Source organism: Musa acuminata, chromosome BXJ1-11 (genome assembly GCF_036884655.1).
Source record: "Musa acuminata AAA Group cultivar baxijiao chromosome BXJ1-11, Cavendish_Baxijiao_AAA, whole genome shotgun sequence".
Taxonomy (NCBI): Eukaryota; Viridiplantae; Streptophyta; class Magnoliopsida; order Zingiberales; family Musaceae; genus Musa; species Musa acuminata.
The window spans coordinates 24,975,191-25,002,551 of NC_088337.1; the positions used below are offsets into that span (position 1 = coordinate 24,975,191).

The window sequence follows — 27,361 nt, forward strand, 5'->3', positions numbered from 1 at the left end:
GGAAGGACAAATATATTATCTCAGAGGTAAAAGAATAAATTTATAAAACTAGTTAATTAGTGGTAGTATTAGTATTAGGATAAGTTTTCATAAATAACACTCGGTATATATTTCTATTACAAATGTTTATTCATAAAATAATTACTACTTGATCGGAGGTAAGAGAGTACGATACATACATAATTTGACGCATGATCGATATAATTTTATTAACCATAAGGCTTTGACGATTCATAAAATAAGTAACTCCTCGATGATCAATAATCTTGTGAAAATCACTCTCATGAATCTAACTCCATTGTCAAAATTATCAAAGTATATTTAGTTTTTTAAACTATTTGAATCCTCTATCACATAAGCATGTGAAATTTGTTTGTTAAGAATCCTTTGTTAACCTTTTTTTTTTTTTTTTTTTTGACATTCATAACAAACTCAAAGCCCTTTCTCTCATTCAAAATAAAAATAAATAGGTAAAAAAACATTTAAAAGTCAGAGGAGTTAAAAGATAGCAATAGACAAAATGCACTTAGTATAAATAAAATTCATTTCCTTTTCTTTTTTTATTTCGTATTTTTTTGACACTTATTTCATTTCTTCACGTTAAGTTGGTAGTGTAGAACTCTTTTGATTCATCCCATTGTTTCTGCTCATACCAAATGAATATGATCTATTTCAAATTTTGGAATATAAATAAAATTTGAATTAAAGTCCGATTACTTTCGTTCATCCTAAAAATATTCCTTCACTTATGCTAATATCATGTCAAAGCCGAACAAAGGTTGACTCCAAATATGAAACATTTGGAACATCCACCTTATGCTTTAATACTACTATCATGATTATTAGTAGATATTTTTAAATTAAATATATAATATAAAATACATAAAAACATTTTAGTATTTTGAACATCATAGAACTCGAAGAAAAGGTCGTAAGGATATAAACATAAATTAGAATTTTCAACTAATGATGTTCGTTGAATTCAAAATATTAATATTTTAAATAACTAAAAAACTCTTTATTATTGTTTACTAGTTATTTCGCTCGTATTATGTCAATTATATGTATACGTTGATTTTCTTGTTTGTTGTTTTTGGAGAGGATATATTTTTCATTCTTGATTATTATGACACAAGGAAAAGAGCTTTCCGTAGTTATCTCATAAAAAAAATTTCTATAATATCATTAAAAAAATAATCTAACTAGTAATGAAGAGAAAAATCTTTCTTTGAGTGAAACATGAAAGTAGGAGGATGAAAAGATAAGTAATGAGGAAAATGAATTAAAGTGGGAGAAATAAATGAGAGGGCTGCACATAAAAAGAAAAAGAATGTCACAGTGCATGTAATTTTCTTTGAGTAAGAAGAGAGTGTTCATGATGACAAAAAAAGGGGGGTGGGGGGGGTTATCTCTCTATCCATTGAAAATTTTGGAAGTAGAATATTTGCCCCTACAATTTTTTAGATAAACATATATACTTTTGAATATTTAAATCCTTCATACATGTCACTCCATCCATTAAACTTCAATGTATATGTATAATATTTTTTATAAGGGTGTCAATTGAAATTGATCAAAATAAATCATAATAGAATAATAGAACACCCGTAGGTTCTGAAGTTTATATATGAAAATTACTAATTAATGATGATAATAATGTATGTATGATTTTGCAATAAAAAATTAATAATGACGGAAGACAAAATTTGATTATATTAAAAAATAATATTTAAATATGATTAATATTAAGTGAGTATCTAAATCATAACATCATAAAAGTTTGGACTAATTATAGATTTTGTTTCTATAGTTAAATCTTTTTAGCATTTCGGTATCTAGACTTAAAATATTTATATTGGAATCTCTATAGTTATGAAAGTGAAACATCTAACTTCATTTATTCTAACATCATTGATTTTACCGATAGAAGCACGAAAACGATGAGCAAAAAAGAAATTCAACAACCTAGTTACGTTTTTTATGGTTGAGAATGACAATATCGTTGAGAGTTACGAGTGACTGCTGTGGATGATAAGAGAGAGCGACGACAAGAGATGAGGCAAGGAGAGAAGAAGAAGATAAGGCAAGGAAAGAGGAAGAAGATGATGATGTAGATGCTAACGCTCTATATCTGCGTTGGTATCTACGTCGATATCTGTGTTGTTCTATTCCTCCTCTCCCTTACTTCACCTCTTGTCGCTGTTCTTCCTCTACAGTTACCCATGGCCTCTAGTAGCGTCGTTATTTATCGTCATAAAAAATGTAACTGAAACGTTAAAATTATCCTTTTTTTCCCATTATTTTTATGTTTCTGTCGGTAATATCAACAGCATCAGGATAAATTGACCTAGATGTTTCATTTTCATAACTATAAAGATTTCAATATAAATTTTTCAAATCTAGAGATCGAAATATTAAAGAGATCTAACTACAGAAAATAATATGTAATTAGCCCTAAAACTCTTATAGGTATTATTTGTAATTTGTATTGAGAATGAGACCATGAATACCCATGTAAAAGTGCACATTAAGAAACACAATCCTTATTACAATTAGTTGAACAGACCAAACTTAATGAAGGCTATTCAGAAATCAATAACTAGTTCATCTTAATTAAAAGACATTAAATTTCATTATATCCTTACAATGTTTTTACAGCCAATGAAGCACCCCAGATAGTCAAATTCAACATATATAATTTAACTTTTTCATCTGTAGAATCATAGACATAGTATTTGATAAACTGGAGGTGTTTGTTCAAGTAGAAGAATGTCAACTTGATTTCACTGTCTCGATGGCCAGTACTAAATCATCAAACTTGGCCCCTCTTACTTCCTTTACCACCTTCCCATCCTTGAGAATCTTAAAGGTTGGCACAACTTTTATTCCCAACTCCTTGGCTAGGTGCTGCAAGGAAATTTGCAAAGATCAGAGCAAGGATCAAGGTAGAAGTTGAGAATCCTCATAAGAAAAGCATCAACATGCCTTGTTTTCTTGATTGCAGTTAAGCTTCATAAATGTAACATCAAGGTATTCCTCGGACAATCTGAGAAATTTGGGGGCCATCACCTTGCAAGGGCCACACCTGCATTGCAAAGATTTGCAACAGTGAACATTTGGTGGTTCTGCCTGTTTTACGTATTTAAATAAGAGTGAAAAACAGGAATCCATTCTTGACGGAGAATAGTTCATAGAATTAAAAGGCAAACTAATCTATGTTTTGAGAAAGAGAAAAAAGGAGTTCTAGCTAGATAGTTACATCATCAGATATATATCGATCTAGAATTAAACAGTTATGAATGGCCAGAATTGCTTGTGCAGCTAAGTACATTTTGTTAGATGTGCAGCCACGTGGTAGACAATTAATACTGATCACAAAGAGATTGAGAAAAGCATGCTGAAGATGAGGAGGATAACCTATGAGCAGAGAAAAAAAAAAGGTTATGGTACAATGATTGGAACAAAAGGAAAATATAGTGGATGTATGAAAGGACATGAATAAAGGCCAAGATGAATTTGGAAAATTCTATGTTCTCATGAATAATGGCCATGAGGGGAAGAAGGGAAGAGATTGAGAAAATTGGCCATGCTTTCATAAAATTCTTATCATTCTAAGTGTATCGTTCAACAGTTTTTCTTTTTTTTCTTTCAGCTATTCAACATTCTCAATCAGATAACTTACTATAAATTTGAACAAAATATAAAGTAGAAGAATCTAAAGATCACAAGAATGTGATTCAATTGAGAAAATTATTAGAACTCGGTAAAGTCAAGTATTTGCCAACATTTTTTTTTATCATTCTAAGTGTATCTTTCAACAGTTTTTTTTTTTTTTCCAGCTATTCAACATTTTCAATCAGATAACTTATTATAAATTTGAACAAAGTATAAAGTAGAAGCATCGAAAGATCACAAGAGTGTGATTCAATTGAGAAAATTATTAAAACTCGGTAATTATTTGCCAACAGTTTTTTTTTTATCATTCTAAGTGTATCTTTCAACAATTCTTTTTTTCAGCTATTCAACATTCTCGATAAGATGACTTACTATAAATTTGAACAAAGTATAAAGTAGAAGCATCTAAAGATCACAAGATGTGATTCAATTGAGAAAACTATTAAAACTCGGTAAAGTCAAGTATTTGCCAACAGTTTTTTTTTTTTTTATCATTCTAAGTGTATCTTTCAACAGTTTTTTTTCTTTCAGCCATTCAACATTCTCGATCAGATAACTTACTATAAATTTGAACAAAGTATAAAGTAGAAGCATCTCAAGATCACAAGAAATTGAGAAAATTATTAAAATTCGGTAAAGTCAAGTATTTTCCAACAGTTTTTTTTTTATCATTCTAAGTGTATCTTTCAACAGTTTTTTTTTTTCCAGCTATTCAACATTCTCAATCCGATAACTTACTATAAATTTGAACAAAGTATAAAGTAGAAGCATCGAAAGATCACAAGAGTGTGATTCAATTGATTTTAAAAATTATTAAAACTCAGTAAAGTCAAGTATTTGCCAACAGTTTTTTTTGTTATCATTCTAAGTGTATCTTTCAACAATTTTTTTTTTTCAGCTATTCAACATTCTCGATCAGATAACTTACTATAAATTTGAACAAAGTGTAAAGTAGAAGCATCTAAAGATCACAAGAGTGTGATTCAATTGAGAAAATTATTAAAGCTCGGTAAAGTCAAGTATCTGCCAACAGTTTTTTTTTTTTATCATTCTAAGTGTATCTTTCAACAGTTTTTTTTTTCCAGCTATTCAACATTCTCGATCAGATAGCTTACTATAAATTTGAACAAAGTATAAAGTAGAAGCATCTAAAGATCACAAGAATGTGATTCAATCGAGAAATTATTAAAACTTGGTAGAGTCAAGTATTTGCCACTATAAATCAGTTGGGCAACCTAACAGATTCAGAAGCTCCCACACACAAGTTTCTACGTGACACCGGCCACAAGACAATGCAATGATCCAATCTTGAACCTTTTATCGCGCGACTGTCCCGGGTGAAAAAAGTGTGTCCATTTCAGTTGTCTAATGAAATCCCAAGTTATTCAGTTATTCTTGTGTAATCCCAAGTTATGTTTTGGCAGTTTACTCGTACCTTTGCTTGTCAATAATCTGTCTTCTCCCTGTCAATATTGTTAAGGTACTACACAAGGTTATGAGGAGGCTGACTCTTTGAAAGCCGCTCGATGCCACACGACTTAAAGCAAAACTAGCTATCAACACTAGGTTTTCTGAGTCGGGACACATCTATTCTCTTAGGTTGAGTGACAAAAGGCACCTCAATTTACATACCGATCCAATTACAAATCCTACTTGATACCATACCAGAATCTTGAATCTGAGCAACCCAATAGATCAAATCGGTCAGTTCAGGTTGACGAAACGACTTCAACTGGTAATCAGCATCAAACAATGTGCTTTAGAGCAATACAAATCCAAAATGACTCAATCTTATAATAGAAATTAGGAACGCAGGGGAGGATGGATCGTGGCTTACCATTGGGTGTACATGTCGAGGACGACAACCCTATCTCCGGCGGCCTTGACGAGGGGCCAGAAGGTATCCCTGTCGACTTCCGTCACCTGCCCGACGGCCGTCTCCAAGCTGGACCTCGCCGCCACGGCCCGCCCGCCGGCGCCGGAGGCCCCGAGGGACCCGCCCGAAGACCGACGCTGGGGTCGACAGCCCAAGGATCGGTTCAGCGAGGAGGCCGACGGCGTGCAAGATGAAGACGACGACGGCGATCGAATCGAAGGAGCCGAGAAGGCGATCCGAAGCGCCATTTCGAGCTGGAAGTGCCGATGACTCCGAAACGAAACCGTGCAGAACGCGGATTAAAAAGATCGACTTCGTCCTTGAAATGATATCATCATCCCGTAAGGAATGCGTTGGAAGGGCTATTGTTCTCAAATTTAAGGGGTATTATGGTAATGTCACATGTCCGCCCCACTCGAACCACATGTAGCTCGGACGATCCGAGCAAATTGGCGAGCAGCTTCCTTGTGTGATGCTTCATACACACAACACCTAAAAGACCAGCCACAAAAGGCCAGATGGCTAGATTCGACGTTTCGTCTTGGCTGTATTACACTGTGGCTGTAGATCATTGGTGGATACATCATTCGTGTGCAGTACGCTATAAACTCGATATCGCCCGGCTTTGTCCTGTTCGAGCCGGATATGAGGCTGAGGAAAATATCCGAGTCACATCAATCGACCGCACGAATTTAGCGTGATTTCTAATGTTTGGTTGGGGGATCTCAATTTTCTTCTGACAATATGGATTTTTGTAATTTAAATTAGTATATTTATTTTGGGGTGTACATTGGAAATATATTTCAATTTCTTTTATAATTATTTTAATATTTTTTTTGGGTTGCTTTGATTCGATTTTTATTGGACCAAAAATAGTTTTCAGAATCATCCTATCAAATCTAATTATTATTCCATCACAAAAAAATATTTATTCGTAGCTTCCATACAAATGTCTCTTAATATTAATCACCAATATGTGAGTAAGCTTTGACCATAATTTACTTTTTAATATATGATTAATTATATATTATTCTTATAATTAACTCTCTTTAGTATTTCGATCTTTCTTTATATTTGAGATCCCGAAAGTGAAACATTTAAACTTATTTATTTTAATATTTTTTTTAATTTTTAATCTTATGAAATTATATTTTTAACTGGATATTATACTCTTAATAAGTATATAAATCATAATATAATTTTTAAAAATGTATAACCCGAGATGTTAAAGGTAATCTGTAATTAATCATTTGCATTAGGACACCTAAAACTTCTTTCTATTACCTATCACCAGATTCAAAGATAAATATTCTAACAAAACATTTTGGGGACTATACTTAATATTTTTCTTTTTACAAAAAAATTCAAAAGGAAAATTATTCCTAATAACCATGGCAAGATGAACAAATTTTTTGAAACTCATGTTTATGCATGTAATTCTCTTACTAACTAATATTATTTCTTTCTAATAAATGTTCAGGAATAAAATATATATAATGATTTTTTTTATATTGATGCTTGTATGCATAAGTAACTATAAACTTCAATGACAATTACTTAATTCAAAATATCATTGTCGATTAAAAGGGCAATTGTGTGTAGGCCTTAGTATATTGGCTGCAATACTCGTATATTCTTTTAAAAAAATAATATATTTCATCATATATATAATTATATTTTACGAGTGATTATTTTCGTGACTCATGAACATCAATATCAGAAAAGAGGATTGACACTGTGATTCACGAGTGTAATATCTTTCATCTCATCCACGGGATTCAATATATCAAAAATAATTTATTTGTGTATTAATACTTATTAGATAGGTGAGAATGGATAGAATTTAAATGACATCAAGAAGACATGAACACCACCACCACTAAAACAAACCCATAGTCATTCAAGATCAAGAATCATATTACATATTACATGACTAAAACCCATGACATCTCTCTCTCTCTCTCTCTCTCTTGTGTCACATGCCTGACCTCTTCAATCCAACCCCACAATAGCTTGTCTGATTCCAAGACTCCATTCAATTCAACCCATCCACCACAGACGCATTCTCTCTATCTCCCCAGCTCAGCATATCAATGGGAAAAGAACAGAAGAGAGAAGGTTATACTGTCACAGTTCAACTCACTCATCAATCCCCACCCTTCTCTATCTGTAGATCTCTCAACGCTCATCATATTCAAGGGACAAAGAAGAGACAAGATTGTTGTGCAGTCGTCAGTCTCTTCCATTCCATTCAACTCAACCGCAACTCCTCTCTCTCTCTCTCTATATGTCTCTCCTGCTCATCAAATTTATGGGAGAAATAAAAGAGAAGGTTGTGCAGTCACAGTATTATTCCATTATTCTCTCTCTCTCTCTCTATATATATATATATATATATATATATATCTGTCCCAGCTCATCAAAGACAAGGGAGAAAGAGGAGAGTAGGTTGTGCAGTCACAGATTTACATTCATCTCTCTCTCTCTAAGGCTCACGTAGCTCTTCATATACAATGGAGAAAGAAGAGCGAAGGTTGAGCGGTCACAGGCTTCCATTGCAGTCTCTCTCTCTCGACAGAAATAAAGTAAGAACGAATGAAAAGGACGTGCAGTCACGTCCACTAATTCGGTGTCGTCAACTATGTAACGTGCCATGCATTAACCACACCTTTTACTCTCTTTCTACTGCTTTCCTCCCTCCCACCAATTTATCCTTCCTTGGCTGCCTGCCACCCTCCCACCTCTTATTAGACAAAAAGGAGACAACATCGACCTCCATCATCTTTCTTTCTTTGTCCCATTCACGCATTCGTTGGTGGTATAGGAAAGAAGAGTGTGAGCCACAGCCAAGGGAGGAGAGATGGAGGAGGAGGAGTACTTGTTCAAGGTGGTGATCATAGGGGACTCGGCGGTGGGGAAGTCGAACCTGCTGTCGAGGTACGCGCGGAACGAGTTCAACCTGCACTCCAAGGCCACCATCGGGGTGGAGTTCCAGACGCAGAGCGTGGACGTGGACGGCAAGGAGGTGAAGGCCCAGATCTGGGACACCGCCGGCCAGGAGCGCTTCCGCGCCGTCACCTCCGCCTACTACCGCGGCGCCCTCGGCGCCCTCCTCGTCTACGATATCTCCCGCTGCTCCACCTTCGACAGCATCGCCCGCTGGCTCGACGAGCTCAACAGTACGATGCTCTCCAATGCTTGCTTGTCTACAAGAAAGTCATTAGCTTTCGCCTAAAGAAAACTAAATATGACAATAAAGTGGTTTTTTAGATCTCTAATTTATACAGCAAAATCACAGTTGAAAGAGGAAGAACTCTTTGAATGGCTGATGAGTATGTTGGATCCCACCCTGAACGTGTTTGAATTATTTCCTCTGAGACCAGTTGTAGGTCTGATGGTAATCAGAGCAATGACAAAGTCAGATGCAAAGAATTTACAGTAAGATTGGTGGTTTGCTTGCTGATATATGGCTCTGAATATTCTTGGGATTGTCCAATTATGAAACAGATGATTAACAAAACAAAATGTGATGAAGAGGTGTTATATCTCTAATAGTACATTTATCCTTCACATACCTGCCTCCCCATTTTTCCTTTAGTCAGCTTCACTTTCTTTGATATTGTCTTTAGATTGACCAACATCTTCCACTCTTAAAGCTCCTCTGTTAGACAAAAAACCTTCCTATTTAGCTGAAGCGATTATAAAACCATAACTTTTCCTTTTAATTGCTCATCAAAATGTAACCATGATTATTGGCTTGATGAATGAAGTAGATATGACATACGTTCACCAAGTTTCTTTGGAGTGGCGCATGAGTCACTCCTTCCAGCCCACATTTGTACATTGATCTTTTATGCATAGGACAACTGTGATACTTGTCTTTTATGGACCCTTCACTTTCCCTTTCATTGGTAGAGAGTAAATCTGCAAAGATATTTTCCCTTGTTACACCACTGTAGCAACCAAGCAATAAATAGCTTAATTTCATATATTGCTAGGATTCTTTTAACTAATACGTAGACTAGTTGTCAGAGAAAGGAAAAAGGATTAACTGATTTTCCAAATCTAAGTTTTTTTTTCTTTTACTTTTCCTTTTGAAGCATCATATACAGTATAATACAAGCAAAGATAAATGTATTGGCAGTTGTAAGCCTAGTTGTTATTGTCAGTGAACATGATAAATGTATTGGTAGACATGGTTTGAGGTGACAAATCTAATGAAAACCTTAATGATTCATGATGCTACCTGAGATTTCAGTCTGAGTTGTAAATCTAAGTATCTATGATCTTTGTGACTAATCATCATCTCCATGCCCTTTTCAATCTCCTCAATCATGTTTAGGTATATGTATAGCTAAACTTTCTCAGAGCATGTATTTATTTGCTTAGTGCTAAGCATCTAGTTGTAATTCTTGGGGCTATATGTGCAGCACACTCGGATACAACTGTTGCAAGGATGCTGGTCGGCAACAAATGTGATTTGGAGACTCTGAGGGAGGTCTCTGTCGAGGAGGGTAAAGCGCTCGCCGAAGCAGAAGGGCTTTTCTTTATCGAAACCTCAGCACTGGATTCGACAAACGTAAAGACAGCCTTTGAGATTGTTATTAAAGAGATATACAATAATATCAGCAGGAAGATCCTCAATTCTGATTCATATAAAGCAGAATTGTCGGTGAACAGGGTTAGTCTTTCAAGCAATGGAAACGATGAACAGAAGCAAGGAGTAAGCAAGTTCTCTTGCTGTTAGTCTCATTTTGTATATCAATATGATTGCTCATTGTTCAGGACTTCCTCATGGTTGTTAAAAGAGATTGCAGAATCCAAATTGGTGTTCCCCTTCCCCAAAACAGTACTTCTTGTTCTTCTTATCAAATTGCATCTTGTGATATCCAGAAAGAAGCAAGACGACAACTCAACTTTCGACTGGTATTTTATTTCAAATGGAATCAGAATCTATTCAGTAGTTCTGGAGTTTGTTTAAGAGAGTTCTCCACTCCACTGCCTGAAGAGTTTTGTTTCTTGTGCCGGAATATAAGAATCTCAACATGATCAGTTCAGGGGCCTAAAGATTACCATCAAAACACTTGCACATTTCCATTTTCTTTCTTCGGTTCATTTTGCTTTTAGTTTCCCATTTCATTTCCACCTGCACAAATGGTGATATCTCAGAGTAATAATTCTCAGTTGATCCATCTGCATTTGTGCATGGCTTATATGGTAGTTTTGCATTTGCATATGCTTGCAAGTAGAATCTAGTATGTTCATGAAGTTGATAGCAATGCATTCGGTTGTAGCATCCTGAGTTAGTCTGAAATCAAAAGTCAGCAAACATTTGGATTGACTTATAATGTTAATATGACTTAGGTATTGACATGTTAGTTATTTCATCCTATCTGAATGTAACAAATGATATCATATTAGATATAGTGAGAGGATCGAAAAAGATAAAAAAATTATTTGTGAATGAGATTAGAGGATGGATGAGTCACAATTAGGATAAACCTCACATGCATATCATTACTAAGGTTTGATCTCGAACTATATTGGACCTTAGTAAGGATGTCTTACTTTAAGTAACATTATAACCTTATAATTTTCTTTCATATCAGAAGTGGATAAATTAACTTATAATATACTTTTCAATATAATTCATACTCAACAAAATTAATGGGTCAATCATTAAGAAATTTATGCCCTCTAACTTGCAAAAAAAAAAAAAAAAAAACGAACATTAAGTAAATTTGGATGAAAAATATCAAAAAAGAAATATAAATTTTTACAACCAATCTTAAGATTGCACCACAACAAATGGCCCTCAACTATTGCAAAATTGCAAACTTCTTCTTGCCAGCATCTTCCAATTTTGATTCCAATGATCAGATCAACCCAGCCTAATCCACCTATGTCTGAGAAAAATCATGAGTTTGAATATAAGATATTCTGCTTTTATACAATCTTAAATTTTCGATTAATATCATCAGATATGAACTATATTTTCATATTCATAATGTTAGGTTGATCACCATCCCATCATCAGCAATAAAGGATTAAGCTGCGCTCCTTTGTTAATAGTCAAACATGAGAGTTGACACATATTAATATCCAAATTAACTGTAACATAATCAAAATATTTATCATGATATCAGAGCTAATTTTTCTTTTATTCAAATTAGTTTGATATTTTTAAATAATTGGACCAACATATGAGATTGGACACTAAATCAATACTTTTACAAATTAATGATAATATAGCAAGAATACTATCATGAAATCAGATTATGCCATGAGATAGAATCCGTGTGCAATCCATTTTAATTTATTTGAGTTGCATCAAACGCTTGATTTTAATCTTGGATTCTCTCGAATATTTTTTTTATTATTTTAAGTAAAAAAATTGAACTCAGAGGAAAGTAAAATACATTTTAATATTTCAAGTTAGAGATGGATATGCACGAGACGGGCTCGTAGAAAGTGCTTATAGGGGTATTCATGAAAAATGTAACTTTAGAGGGACGTATTTACCATTTCGTGAATTTACACGGATTTTTGGAATGATGAATTTGCACGAATATTGACGCGAAACTCAGTGATGCTGTGTACCGAAGATCGATCATCGACCGTCCATTTATAATCGATCTTCGATGGGCTGGCCGTTTGGGCTCTATAAATACTCGCTTCCGAACGCTTGCCCCTCCTCCTCTTCCTACTCGTCCTCTAGGGTTTACGCCGCCGCGCGTTTGCTTGCCTCCCTCTCAACTTCGAGCTCGGGTTCCGGGCGATACAGATCTAATGGCGATCCAGCAGGATGTTAAGCTCTTCAACCGGTGGTCCTTCGATGATGTCGAGGTTAGCTGTCTTCCTTCCCAGCGTTATCACCTTTGGTGCTCGTAATATCTGTTTGCTTTTGCGGAATCTGGTGCTTTTCCTATCCTTCTACATGTGGTCGGTGTGATTGGAGTATTTTGTTGGATGTGATATGTAAGATCTAATAGGATGAATTGTAGTTTGATGAAGTAGACTTTGTAGCATCTGCATCCCGTTTGAAGTATTTGCGGCAAGGAAAGGGTGTTTGTCAACGTTATGTTTTTTGCATCAGAGCCGCATTTTCTTTTCGTTTTGTTAAAGGCTGCATCTCGGTGCTCCCCACAGGAGTTTCATCTCTCTCTGAGATGTCTCTCAGTTATAGGATTTTGACGAAAGTCTTCCTCAAGAGGCTATCCTATTTCTCTCATAATAGTACATACTTGGATAAGTAGGTTTAACCATACAAACATATCAAGTATCAGCATTGGTATGCACGAGGAAGTTTTATGAGTTTAGAGAAAAGGAAGCTGTCCTAATAGTTTGTGAATGGTTCACTAAGTGGAAAGGTTAGCAAAATTACATTTGGATGTATGATAAAATGGATGGAAGATAAGGTTTGCTGGTACTTAAGATGAAAGCTTTGATAGAAGCAGCTGTGTGTACAGGAGTTACATCTTTCTGGAATAGTTCTTTGTCTTTGGATTTTTATTATCTTGTTTATGGATAGTCAATCTTGTTGTTCTGGGTTGTTCATGTTATTACAGGTATGGAAGGATAAGCTTGTCTGGACAATTATTTGCATGCATCAGTTGCATGTTACCGGAAAGATCAGTAGAAATAGCATTTGTATTCTTGATGAATATTTTAAGAATTTAGAAAAAAAGAAGAAATTAGCTATCTGAGAAGTTTGTCAACAATAGACGAAAGCCCAAGACGTCCTGAATGGTGATGTTCAAAGGTCTGTCAAAAATTGAATAATCTGGCATTTAACACCAGATAAGCCCATACTTGTGTCATTGTTGTGCCGGATTTTTTTCTAATGTTTTTGAGGCTTTGGTGGAAATTCTACTGGTAAATTGCTGTGCTATGATTTGCCATTTTATGTAGATAATGTTCTTGAAGCTACAAGTGTTGCATGTTTGTTAATGATCATTGTGCAAAAAACCAGGATCTTTTAGAAAGTTAATTGCAGTTGTTACTAATAAATAGCCAAGTTTTTTAATTAATATTAATGAATCAGTAGTAGCATGGAGTTGGTCTTCACATTTATGTGTATGTATCTACATACATAAATCAATATAGGATGAAATGGTTTGAGTGTTGAAGGTTTTTTTTGCACGTGCAAGTTGAAAACAAGGTCTCAGATTTTGTTTTTTCTTCTCAGTTAATGGGTTACCACAGAACATGTTGATTAATTTGTATGAGTTTTGTAAGCCATGGATTAGAAACAACTTACAACATGCTATTCATTGCCTATCAAGAAAAATAGGCAGTCCCTATAAGCAGAGTGGAGGAAAATGATTTAAGTTCATGCCCTTTGGGGGACATATATATTATGATAGTAGTTGCTTTGTGAGCTTGGTGGAATATTTAATGGATTGCAGTACTATTCACTGAAATATGGCTTCCAAGGGTCCATAAAACAGGTCTATTCCATGACAAATTATCAAAATTTTACTAGAAAGATTCAGTTGGTAATAAACATTAAAATTTTGATGATCTTTATTAAAAAAAATTATGCATGAAAGGCTTGTCTTCTTTTCTTTGTATTAGCTTGAAAGAGTCATATGTGGACCTTAATGTGTAGAGCTTCTGTCATCTGCTTATATAATGAGGATAACATGCCTAATGTGGTATTGCTTCTTGAGAGCATGGTAATGTTGGATAAACTACATATTGCAACAGCCTCATATGGAATAGATGCAGGCCATTTATGATCATAAGGATTTTGTTTTTATCCTAGTGTTATGCATTCAGGGGTGATTTGCTTTAGGGTGTTAATTAGATTGCAATAAGATGATCAAGTTTAAACTTGTTAGTTTTGGCATAAAAAATTTCAGTTTTTATTCCCAAGATTTTTTTATCTAAACTTTGTTTAGTGGATTTATGTTAGTTCCTAGTTACTTCCTATGGTATTGAAATCTACTTGCCTCTTATCATGCAATTCATATTGGATCTTCCTTGATACTATTATGCATTCAGGATTGTGTTAAAACTTCCAAAGCATTCATATTAAATTTTACTTGATACTGTCATGCAATTCATATAGGATATTTTTTGATACTATTATGCAATTCACATCGTGTCAAAACTTCCAAAGCATTCACTATTGTCTGCTTTAAATTGATACTATTCTGGATGTTTTTCTCCTAGTACTTATGCTGTGGGTACTCAGACTTAGTCCTATTTGTCAAAAACTGCAGGTCAGCGACATCTCCCTTGCAGATTACATTGCCGTCACGCCACCAAAGCATGCGACATATCTTCCACATACGGCAGGAAGATACTCTGCCAAGAGGTTCCGTAAGGCTCAGTGTCCAATTATTGAAAGGTTGACCAATTCCTTGATGATGCATGGTCGTAACAATGGAAAGAAGCTTATGGCTGTTCGTATTATTAAACATACCATGGAGATAATTCATCTGCTAACCGATGCAAACCCAATCCAAGTTATTGTGGATGCTATCATTAATAGGTAATTGGCCTCTGAGCTATAGTTTTTATCCAAATAAATGAACAACTGTCAACGGTGGAGCAAGTTCCATTATTCATACAAGCTATATGTGGTGGTTTCTTAATTCTGCATAGAATCGGAAGGATTCACACAGTTTGCAACCAACAGAAGGCATCAAACGGAAGAAAAAATAAAAACAAAAGCAGATGTTGGCACCATAGGAAGTCTTCATGCTTGGTTTTCAGAAATTGGTTATGCAGTGTTCTTTTGTTTTTATTGCCACACTGTTAATTATAGCATCCTAGAGGTTGAAATTTCTCTGTTTATGAGTGCCACAACCATGTTTTTTTAATTGTTGCATTCACATTACAAATAATTTTGGCATTTTAAAGCCCATACTCTTCTAGACTTCTGCTCCTATGCATCAGTTTTTGAAGATGAATGTGGTCTTATGCTGTTATTTTCACATCAGTGGTCCAAGAGAAGATGCAACTCGAATTGGTTCTGCTGGTGTTGTTCGACGTCAGGCAGTTGATATCTCACCATTGAGGCGGGTGAACCAGGCAATTTACCTTCTCACAACTGGTGCTCGTGAAAGCGCTTTCAGGAATATTAAGACCATTGCTGAGTGCCTTGCTGATGAATTAATTAATGCAGCTAAGGGTTCTTCCAACAGGTAGACCATCCAGAACCTTATATTTCTTTTCTCTGTTTCCTAGTTTTCTTTTGCTAACAGTTCCATCTCATTGCTGTTCCATGGGTACTTGCTTTTGACAGCTATGCTATCAAGAAGAAGGATGAGATCGAACGTGTTGCCAAGGCAAACCGCTGAGCATTATGGTCTTTTTGTCGTGCTCGCTGTAGGCTTTATATTGTTATCAAAGTCAGCCTGAAGATGATGCCCTTTGAGAATTGTTATTCATGTCTAAATGAGTATTCCTTAGAGACACTTATGCTAAACAAAAGAGAGGTCCAGTTTGCTGGATTCAGTAACAATTTCAGTTTACTGTGTGGAGCTAAAGCATTTCTTTGCTGCTGACGAGCTTTGAAGTGATGGAACCCATTTATCTTGTCACGTCTTAATGGTACTCTCGTGATGGTTTGATTCACTAGTTTTTAAGTTTTTGTGGTTTGATTCTCCAGTTGGTTTGTATATGCTTGAATGGTTTTTCATGTAGCTAGTTTCTTATATTTGGAAATATTGTTCGAGTTTGTGACATCCGGTATTCTTAACAAGTGTCTAGTTATTCTCATAATGTGTTTAAAGATCAACGGAACAAAATGGTTTTTTTATTACTGTGCATTTGTGAGTCTGATCAAAATAAACCTAAGATAAATTACAAGGGAAAAGATTCGAAACAAAGGCCAATCTTATTGTTAGCATAATCTCCATCATCAAGCTGGTAGTGTCTTTCAAATAAATATTGTTAGCATTCTGAATAAATCATCATCTACAACTAAAGGTTAATTTTTTTCTTTCTGTTTTTTTTTTATTATTATTTGTGTGTTAAAGTGGTGTATCTAATTGTAGCATCCACTCCCTAAAAACTGATGAAGATAAAGGCAGGACGAAGTCATATGTTTTCTGCTTATACACAAGGCCTGGGTACTATTGTATGCGGTGGCCACCTGTTTGCGGACGTTCCGCATACACCCCAAGACGTGTGTTATCTATAATGATATAAATATGTTGGCACGGCTAATTTAGGATCGCCGAAGAAGGCGATTTCTGTTATTTTGGGCTTCGTTTCTCTCTTGAGGAGGAGAGGAAAGAGGGGACTACGGAAGAAAGAGACAAAGCAAGGAAAGAATCCTCGGCCATGGCGATCCCAAGAGCGTCCTCTTCTCCGCTCCTCCATGTCGTCCTCATCTTGTTGTCCTTACTCTGCTTCGCCTCGTCCTATTGCGGGGTTTTGGCCGCCGGTGATGCGTCCCAGGGTGCGGAATCCGCCTCCGCATCCCCCAGCTGCAACCTGACGTCACAAGATGTAAATCCTCGTTCCCATTAGCTTCTTGACGGTTCATTTCTCTTGTTCCTTGTAATTTGGTGATGTAGATTGGTAATATCGAAGAATTATTTTAATCGAGCGCCACGTTGACGAGTCTTGGTGTAAGTATGCGCTTGTCTTGCTCATCGTACGATCGTCTCGCTAAGTAATGCATGTTGAATAATCCTTTGTTGTTGCTGGGGAATGTTCATTTTAGATAGTTAAGGACTGCAGTCGTTACAACTTCAATCTTCTTACTAAGAGGAGAATCATCGCATCCTTATGCATAACAATTATGGCGCTTTGGTATCTTGTATTAGAGCTCAGCTCATGGTCATGTCAAGAGCTTTACAAAAGTTGGAGGTGGCGAGAACAAATATGAAATGCAAAGAGCATTACTTAGTGTTTGTAATGCTGCTTAAAGTAGGTTAGTAGACATACTTGCTACTCCATGACTGATTGGACATTTGTTTCTTTTTTTATTCTTATTTTTCTTTTTCTTGAGAAGAATTAATTGGCAACTTAGATATCAGGTTCGAGCAATTCCTTGAAAACTGGTACTTTAACAACTTTAACACTTTATATATCTTCCTTGAAAACTGGTACTTTAGATATCTTTCTGATGGTTTCCCTTGAGATGGTGTGGTAGAAGCTGCTTCATGTCCTTGAACAAGTTTAACACTTTATCCTTTATGGATCAACAAGCAAAGATATTTTTGGTCCACAGTCATTTTATCTCCTATTTTGACATGCAACGGTTACTTAATCAGGAATTTGTTGCATGTTTGACATAATTTTTTCTGTCATTGGCTAATGATGTGCTTGTACTTATCTTCTTCCAACTTGAATTTCTTATAAGTTGCCTGTACAATGTTTCATTAATTGAACAATCCTGACATGTTTGGTTGCTACGCAGCCTAGAACTAGCCATCTTCATGCTCCAATATACAGGTGAAATTTTACCATATGGGTCCCTCGTGTCCTTTCTTTGTGTATAAATACTGAGTTGTACTTCACCAGTGACTTGCATCGGTAGGCATTGGAGATAGTCCACTTTCATGCAGAATCTGCTCTAATGGCCCCAATAACTTACTGAACAGAATGAGGTGATAAACTCTTGATTGCCATGAAAAATTGACCTATTTTTGTGATGGAAACTTGATGTAATGAGAAAGGGAAAAAGGGGGAAAACAAGAAAGCAAAAATGAGAAGGGAAGCTTGCTGTAAACAACTTGTAACCTATATTCTATTTGAAGTTATCTTGTATGACATAATAAAAAAACTTTATTCTATCTGAAGTTATCTTGTATGACATACATTTTGGGTTTTATGAAAGAGCATCATAGTCCAAAACATTTGCTTCTCTTACCATTTGAATTCCAAATATATTTGATTTAGTTCATATGATCTGGAAGATTTTGCTGCTTGCTTCATCTCATGCGTCAAGATACTTTACCATAGTAATGAAAGCTTGTCACTGAATCTTAGATGCTCTTTTAAGTTTTAGCGGCTGAATGCCGTTGTTCCTACCAGATGAAATTTATATATGGAAACATGTCACTTGATCTGTATATATGAGAATTTTCAAGCATGTTGTTTAGTGGTTATTCTCTGCAACAAAATATAAATTATGGTCTAGCAGAGCTAACTAGGTTTCATTTACTTTTGCAGGTTAAAGTAAATAATTGGTTGAATGGTGATGAAAGACCAAGCTTAGATGGATTAAGTGCCAGATTTGGTGCCTTATTGCCGACCAGTGTCTCAAAAGCATTAAAACTCCCTGCTGTTCTTGCAAATCCATTTAACTCCTGCAACAATTTATCTTTAAAGGTCAATATCCAATTTTATCCACTGAACTAATGATATGTGCTATGGATGCTCGACAGATCCTTTTCTCATTCAAAGCTGTTTTTGTTTGATGATTAAATAGGCAATTGATGTCATTTAGAGTAGCAATTAGTTTTTTCTCTGTTAAATGCATTTCAGAAAAAGGCCTGTCTGTCTCTATTGGTGCTTAACTGGTTAAAAGATTGTGTTTTTTCCCCTCAGTAGCTTGCTATAGATTTTCTTTGCTGAATTGTGAACTCTGGTATGATGATTAATGATCATTGTAATTCTTAAGAAGTTTCTAGTCAAATGTTGACGTGAGCAGTTACAAATTCTTCATTGCTTCTCTATTGGAATCTAGATCATTTTTCTAAATTGTTTACCTGATTTCTTGTTGTCTTCTTTGATTCTTCAAGAACATCAGTACAGGCCTTATAGATCATTCCATGTCTTATGATGATCTGATCATCAAGATCACTCAGTAAAGAAACGAGACAAACATAATTGTAGATTATATTGAACAAAGGTCACCAACAAAGTATAAAGTAAGAGTGTTGAGGTAAATGATAACACTAGAGAAATTTTATGGGATCAAAAAGTTTTAAGTATTGTACATATTAAAAATAGGTAAATAAATAGGTGTTGTATTTGGAAGAAATTGATGCTAATACCAAGTTTTAAAATTTTGATCTGGTATGATTGCATTACCTTGTTGTTCTGGTATGGTATTAGTATACACAGCTCTTTTAGACCTGTACCACTTGATATCACTGAAAAATAATAAGAAAATGAATGCTTATCATCAAACAGTAGTGAACCTTGGTTAGACTTGTAAATGCTAATTGGTACAAACTGGTCTGACCAGTATTTGAAAATTTGACTCTGCAAATTATGTGCCAATGAAAAATCATATTAAAAGACTAGAAAAAGAAAATTTTGAAGTGTTTAAAGTTAATAGCCAATAAAAAAGTAAATTGATAATGGTGCAATGAAGTTCAGAAAAAATAGTTGTTTAAAGGACATATTAGAAATCATTACTTGAAGTGCAAGAGTTATTTGGTGTAAGTTATATAGAGAATAGGTTAGAAAACTATTATTGAGGATTATGAAGCATATGGTAGGTTTTATAGTAATGAAATAAAGGTGAAGACAATAACATGTATAGGCTTTCTAAGGCTAGAGAAATGTAAAAATGGAGGACGTTGAAATAAAGGATAGCACAAATTTTATAAATGAAGAATGTACAATATCATTGTTTTGGAATTAAAAAATAATGATATGCTTGTACATCAAGGATTATATTATCATTGTTATTGTGATAAATTTATAGATTCCTTCTCATCCTTGAAGATTGTTCAAAATTAAGAGCCTAAGTTCGACCAACACACCGGTGGACCTAGAAGTGAGTCCTAGCATCCGATCAACACCTATGGATGACATGGAGGCCTTCGTCATGATGTTGTACAACTAAATTCTAGATTTGATTGCCATAAAACCCCACATGATAACCAGATATATATTTAGTTGTAGCCAAGTATTGCCTTTTTGGATAATTTGTCGGACTAGTACATATCGATTTGTACCAGTGTACTAACACACGGTATGCTGGTGTGTATTAGTGTTTCGATGAGGAAGAAAAAGAGGGTGAAGAGGAAAGGGCGATAGAGGAATAGAGGAGGAAGGAGGACGAAGGAAGGAAGAAGAAAAAGTACAGAGACAATGTACTTGGGAAGTAGCAGTAGTGATGAAGTAAAAGCGGAAGCGTCACAGTAGGGAAGAGGCAACATTGCAGCGACGAAGCGACGAGGGTAGCAACATCATACACAAGAATAGGGCTTGCATTCACAAGCCCTAATTTGCCCCCTTTTTTTTTTCTATTTTAACATTGAGTTGGACAAGGGCCCACCACTTTTTATTTTTTTATTATTTTAATCGGACCACCTGAAACGGGGGTGGTCCACATATCGCTGCATGCTCGGACCAGTACATACCGTCCATACCATGCCATTTCATGTGCTACAACAATCCGTGGTTGTAGCCATGATATGAAACCTAGATATTGAACCTGAATCGATCCTTTGGTGGACTGAAAAGTTCAGTACACATCGATGTACCAACATATGGTATGTAGACATACCAGTTGGTGGAGACTAAAGAGTAGGAGGGAAGGAGAGGAGGAGATGAGGATAAGGAGAAGAAGAGAAAAAGAAGGGAAGAGAGCATGGAATACAAATTCAGGTCCATGGCCGGACTAGTATATGTCTTGTACATGCCTGGGTATCAATGACATGCACCACAATCTCATTCTGATAGGAGAGAGAGGATAGAAGAGAGGGGGAAGAAAGAATAATATGGAAGCATAAGAGGAAGAAAAGAGAAGAAAGAAGGAGAATGGGGAGGAGGTAAAGGAAGAGGAGGTGGTGGAGGAAGCGGAAGCTAAAAAGAGGAGAAGATATACTAGAGATGAGGCAGGCAACATGTAGCAACAATTAAGTGATAGAGAGTAGAGATGGAGATGCTTGTGAGAGTCCTAAAGGTGCATAGTGGCTTTCAAAAGAGAACAAAATGCTATCACTTGAATAAAAAAACAGATTGGATTGCCTGAAATGTGACAACCTATGTCCTGGTTCATGGATGAACCGGTAAATGCTGGTCAGTACAAAATTGAATTCCATAGAAGAGAGTGATTAGGGACAATCTCAATAGTCCTCAACCGAATCGGCCAAGCTGTATTGATGGGACTCTTGAAGCCTCAAGGCCCTATTTAGCCAAGCAAAGCCCATATCACAGTAGCCCACTGGCCTCAATCCCAATTCCAGTTGGACTAGAATTAGGGCAGTTCTAACCCAAATAGGGGCAGCCACGAGAAGAGGGTGGCACCAACTCCTAATAGGAGTAGAACTTCCATGTGCCAACCCTAAACAAGTGTCAACAATATTAGGACTTTCTAAGTCTTAAATACATTAGGATTCTTGTCCTAAAGGCATTAGGACTCTCCAAGTCCTAAAGATATTACTGTATTAGGACTCTCCAAGTCCTAACCTGTTAGGACTCTACCCCTTCCACAACAATAAAAGGAGGAGAGCAGCCCCATCCAAAGTATCACCAAAGCAACCAAGAAGCCAGCGGCAAAGAGCCTATCCAGCCCTAGTTTTTCCAGTCATAGAGCAGCGAAGAACAGTGAGAAGAGAAGGGAAGAAATCTGCACAGTGCAGCCAATTCCTCCCAGCTGCAACCTTCTTTTGCAAGTTCCAGCAGCTTAAAGCTCTACCCCAAAGCTTCATCTAGTTACTGTGAGCAGTCTTCAATGCCTACTGCTTGCTATCCAAACCACAAGAGGAGGTTCCAACAACGAAGAGAGGAGACCGGAAACCGGTAGCGACCGCAACCTATTGAGAGCACCGATGTGCTGTCTAAAGACAACCTGCGTTCTCATGCACCCATAAGCTTTCTATCACGTTTTTTATTCCATTGTTTCAAGTCTCGTGGTTAGTACTTTGACTTTACAAACAATAGGGGTTATTTTCTTTCAGTTTTTTGCTGTTTTTTTGTGATAATTCTCTCCACCAAAACTTTCAGATGAATGGTGGTATCAAGTCGACGAATTGTCGACCCCTAACCCCATACAGATCAAGTGGTATCGGAGCAACGTTCTTGTGGATGATGACCATGAGATATGAATACGAAGAGTCGGGCGAAGAACTATAGGAGTTGGAGTTCACACCACGATCATTTGATGGAAGAAACACCAATGGGATGGCAATCAATAATCCAACAACGTTGGCTGACCTTACTGCACAGATGACAGTTTTAGCCCAATAGATGGAGATCGTCATGGGCTGAATGCAAGCCCAAAACAATCCTACAGCGAAGGATGACTGAGTAAAGAGTGTCGCAGCAAAGGAGAGAGAGTTGTTTCCGTCCGAGATGTGCAGTTGTGAAGAAGACGCTGCTAAACAAAACATCAGCAAGGACTCAACCCTTTCGCGTCGAGGCTCGCATCGACATATCCTCCTACAACGGCTTGATCAATGCTGAGGTATTAGACTCGTGGATATATTAACGTGATACTTATTTTGATCTATATGACTATAGCAACGAGGATAGGGTAATGCTTGCGTGACTCAAGTTGACTAGACACGTGCTTGCATGGTGGAAAGCCAATCTTTGAACCAACAACGATGAAGACATATTATGGACATGATTCAAAAGGCTTATATGAGAGAAATTCTATCCTATATAAGGCATATCAAAGAAAGATAAAGGAAGTGGCATTTCCTACGCCAAGGGACCAATTCGTGCAAGAATACACCATCGAGTTTCGACAAGCGGTGGTACTTAGAATTTCTTTCTACAACCACTCGACGATGATGAAATACACCACTGGCCTCCATGAATAGATTCATATAGAACTGATCCTCTTTAGAGTATATCATATTTCGACTTCTAGTAATATAGTGATGGCAATATAGAGAAAGAATCACACTCACAGCATGAAGCCCGCGGAGAAGGCCAAAGGGAGCCACTGGCCTAAGAGAATTTCGAGGATGGTAAAGACTTCTTCCTTAAAATGAAGTGATTTCTTCTGCGATCATTGTAAAATTATAGGTCACTCTAGGGAAAAGTGTTGGAAGATTTCACCCATAACTTTTCCCAAAGAAGTGGTTGAAGAACGATCAAAGTCGATAAATCACGGCCACAAGCAATGACATCAAACTTTCTCCAATTTCATACCTGGATCTAAGTCTATCGCTAATGGCTAGATCGAAGGTTATAGACTCGAATCCAACTTCCGATCTAAAGGTTTGAGAAGAGCTCTTTACCATAAAGATCCAAGTGAAGCAAAAAGTTATTGGCGTGATCTTCGGCATCGGGTGCCAAAAGAACCTCATCTCAGCGAGCTTGGTCAAGAGGCTCAACCTAGAGATGACATTGTATCTGTGCCCATATCATCTTGGATGGCTTCATGATGATGTGAAGACGAAGATCGACCAGTAATGCAAGATATATTTTGCCATCACTAAGAAATTCTTCGACGAGGTGACGTGTGAGATGGTTCCACTTGATATATGTCGAATCATCCTTGAGAGTCCCTATTTATGGGATCGAGATGTTGTTTCCTTTCGTCGACCCTAGAAGTATCAACTCCAGAAGGGTAGAAGGAAGTTCCTCACCACCCGAGATCAAATTGGTTCAACGAAAGACTTGACAGATGCCAGCCAAGCAAAGAGGATAGTGAATATTTATCAAAAGCTCGTGGCTCTTACTTTGATATGCAAAGAACCAAAGTCTTCCTCCAGCATAATGAAAGAGGAGGAGAACCCAAAAGGGGCAATAGCAAGTTTGAAGTCCAGAGAAGTCCAACAAAGGTCATGAGTCGATGATGATTGGCAACAAGGATAACCCTATCAAAATGGTGCATGTAGATGACATGGTTGAGCGCAGCGATACTGACCATGTCAACGGACCAAAGTAAAACCTCCAACCTCAGATGGAGAGATATTGCCCCTTCTTAGTACTATAGCCTCCCTGATCATCCATACTAGCAAGGGAGGGGTTGGTCAAAAGAAAACTAAGGTGTATCAGTCCCACATTGCTTAGAGGAAGTATTAGCTAGGTGTGTTAGCGAAAATGATATATTATAATATTATTAGGAACCAAGATTAATCTGATGCCATTTATTAGGAACCAAGGTGTGTCAGGGAATGCAACAAAAGTTAAGATTTTGCATGGACACGTTTATCAGGAACCAAGATTAATCTCGGAGCCCATGACATCTTCCTATTTTATAATGACATCTGAATTCTTTTAAAAGGTAAGAACTAATCTCTATTTCTCTTTCCTCTTCCTCTGCCAAGTTTTTCATTGTTTACTGCAACATTGGTTGATGAACATCTCAAAACAAATGCAAAGGCTATGGTGAATGGCAAATGCACCCTTTCATCTCTTTCTTCTGTTACAGTTGACAAATTGTCTAGAATAGGAAAAAATCACCTGATTCCAGTCAAATTTATTTAACTTTAGCTGATTCTCGTTTATTTCTAGCAATAAGGCCTAAATATTGGCCAAACAGGATTGACCTTAGCTGATGCCAGTATGGATCACAAGTATTATGTTGGAATTGGTTCTATGACAAAGTATGGTGCATTGCTAAGGTACATCGGCATCAATACACAAAGATAAAAAGTTGTAGAAAAGGGAAAAGGAAGGGGAAAACAGAAAAAAACTCAACTCTTATTTGCATGGAGCCCTTACCAATCCTTGAAATTCAGAGGGAAATTTGTTGATAATGGAGAGTGGTGAAATAGAAAAATACTAGTTCCAGATCAGGCAGTTGATGTGCAATAGGAGCAAGTAGACATGGATAACAAGGCATGGCATAATTAATGCTGCAGTACATGTCTTGGTCCTTGTAACATGATGGTTTTATAACATGTGGAACATCTCCTTGGTTAGAGGCCTAAAGCATCTGAAACCCCCTCGTTGACATTTTAGTTGGAGATGCATTTGTTTTTCAATATGCATGTGTACAACTATATTTTGTGAGTGTGTTTGTTTGTTCAACTGCTGTATCAGTATAACAGGGGCGAATCACCCTTGCAATCTTTAATGTGGGCGAACCGCATGGCATGGTGGAAGACGGATTTTAAATCAAGTTTGTTTTTGCCATACTTTTCTCCCTTTATCTGTGTTGCCATGCAGACACAGATGTTTGTTATGTCCTTGCTTTCTATATATTCCTTCTCTTTCTTGTACATCAATTTTGTTGAGGAAATTTTGGTTTTTTTGTTGCAGTTGTCAGATTCCATTGTTGTTGTCAAGCGTGGGGATTGTACCTATGCCACCAAGGCAAGAATTGCAGAGTCTAGTGGTGCTGCAGGTTTGTTAGTGATAAATGATGATGAAGGTAAATTTGATTGCTTTGTTTTCCCCATTTTCAAGTACATGTATGATAAGAAATTATTATAGAAACTATCCATTTTTTGTGTTTGCTAACATTTTATCTGCTATAACTCAGATCTTACTGAAATGGTGTGCAGCAAAAATGAAACTCTACTAAATATTACTATTCCTGTTGTTATGATACCAAAGTCAGCAGGGGAAAATATTACGGCATCCTTGTCTAGTGGAGGCAAGGGTGAGTTTCCAATGTATATAGGCTTTTAGTCTCATTAATATTTTTCCTTAGTGTTCCAGTTTTATAGTTTAAATTTTAATTTTTTTTCCTCGAATAGAGATTCTCATCTGCACTATCTGGATAAGGCCCTAATATGAATATGGATTCATATTGAACTAAAAACAAATCTGGATTTTTATAACTGAAAATTGTAAAAAAGAACATGTTGCATTAATTGCTAACTCATAACTTTTCCTCAGTGTCTGAGATTGACTGTTCTATTTATCTCTACGAGTTTACCACCAACCAAATTAAAGAATCATCAATCCATATATACAGTAACTAAAACTACTTATTAGGTCATCTTAATAACATAATTTGTGCTTTTCTTGCCCATGTAAATAATTTATATTTATTGCCTTTAATATAAGAACATGCCTTATGTTTTTTAAGTGCCTTCTCTTCATATACTTATATTGTAATATTGTATCGATACTTCTTTAGTATTTTATTTGAGATTCTCTTATTAAAGGCAATTTTTAACATTACAGTGGATGTCCTACTATATGCACCTACTCGGCCCATTATAGACATCTCAGTGGTCTTTTTGGCATTAATGTCTGTTGGATCCATTATCAGTGCCTCGCTTTGGGATGACTTCAGTGCACATGATCAGGTTGATGAGCACTATAATCAATTGAGACGGAAGGTTTTTAGTTGCAACCTTTAAATTTTAACTAATGCCATGTTACTTTTAGTTTCCTTATTAAAGCAAACAATTTTGTCTAAAAGGACTATCACCAGTGCTTTCTTAGTAATTTTATGCTTTTGAAAGGACATAAGTTGTGACCATTTGTATATTATAAACAAGTTTTTTTATGAACCAAAAGTTTTTGGCTAGATTTGTCAAATCAGGAGTGTGAAGTTACAAGGTGCAAATGCATTGATGACTGTTGTTCACTAATCTGTTTGTACTTGATATTATTATCTTTGATGATCTATTTATTATAGCTTGGCTTGGAATTACCTAGTTTAGTTTACTACCCTACCATTCATGGTTTCTGGTCAGACATAATAACTTGCAAGAAATTTACTCAACATATTTTTGTTCTCATTGTCATTTATCTAATGACTTGAGGTTATATATACCCTATCATTGTCATTTATCATATGTTTCATGTACATATGTGTCTATAACTGTGTGCAAGTTTGCATATGCATAACTGCACTAACAACTGTTTGAGCTTTACACTAGTCATTTGAGGTGCACCCATGAAATGCCTTATATAATGCTGGATGTATAACATGAAAGGATTCTTAAATTGCATGAAAAAAATCTGGGAATCTGGCCTACATTCATGATATATGTTATTAACATAATCAATACATGGAAACTAAAG

The 27,361-nt window shown here is 36.1% G+C and overlaps 4 protein-coding genes across 9 annotated transcripts in view; 3 read left to right on the forward strand and 1 right to left on the reverse strand.

Annotated features, from left to right (window-relative positions):
• Positions 1-2,592: 2,592 nt before the first annotated feature.
• Positions 2,593-5,876, reverse strand: LOC103971518 (thioredoxin F, chloroplastic). Its single transcript, XM_009385550.3, has 3 exons — positions 5,513-5,876; positions 2,986-3,085; positions 2,593-2,907 (listed from the first exon to the last, which is right to left on the reverse strand). The coding sequence occupies exons 1-3, from the start codon at positions 5,797-5,799 to the stop codon at positions 2,773-2,775; spliced, it is 522 nt and encodes a 173-aa protein (XP_009383825.2). The 5' UTR covers positions 5,800-5,876; the 3' UTR covers positions 2,593-2,772.
• A 2,404-nt stretch (positions 5,877-8,280) lies between these two features.
• Positions 8,281-10,532, forward strand: LOC103971519 (ras-related protein RABA5c). The gene is made up of 2 exons (XM_009385552.3): positions 8,281-8,730; positions 9,982-10,532. Exons 1-2 carry the CDS (start codon positions 8,412-8,414, stop codon positions 10,296-10,298), a joined length of 636 nt encoding a protein of 211 aa, XP_009383827.2. The 5' UTR covers positions 8,281-8,411; the 3' UTR covers positions 10,299-10,532.
• Positions 10,533-12,238: 1,706 nt separating this feature from the next.
• On the forward strand, positions 12,239-16,104 carry LOC135597346 (small ribosomal subunit protein uS7-like). 2 transcript variants are annotated; one of them, XM_065090170.1, is made up of 4 exons: positions 12,239-12,397; positions 14,779-15,050; positions 15,502-15,705; positions 15,807-16,104. In XM_065090170.1, the coding sequence occupies exons 1-4, from the start codon at positions 12,341-12,343 to the stop codon at positions 15,859-15,861; spliced, it is 588 nt and encodes a 195-aa protein (XP_064946242.1). In that variant the 5' UTR covers positions 12,239-12,340; the 3' UTR covers positions 15,862-16,104. The 2 variants fall into 2 exon arrangements, with proteins under 2 accessions (XP_064946242.1, XP_064946243.1); XM_065090171.1 differs by having other exon boundaries at positions 14,779-14,906.
• A 432-nt stretch (positions 16,105-16,536) lies between these two features.
• LOC135586798 (signal peptide peptidase-like 2) overlaps positions 16,537-27,361 on the forward strand; it is a 29,157-nt gene continuing 18,332 nt past the window's right edge. For 2 of the 5 annotated variants that reach the window (XM_065090165.1, XM_065090164.1), the window contains exons 1-5: positions 16,537-17,017; positions 18,689-18,847; positions 25,640-25,751; positions 25,863-25,982; positions 26,513-26,670. In XM_065090165.1, coding sequence (XP_064946237.1) covers positions 16,850-17,017; positions 18,689-18,847; positions 25,640-25,751; positions 25,863-25,982; positions 26,513-26,670 — 717 coding nt within the window. In that variant the 5' untranslated portion in view covers positions 16,537-16,849. The remainder of the gene's footprint in view (positions 17,018-18,688; positions 18,848-25,639; positions 25,752-25,862; positions 25,983-26,512; positions 26,671-27,361) is intronic. The other 3 variants (XR_010481228.1, XM_065090163.1, XM_065090162.1) reach the window with 2 other exon arrangements.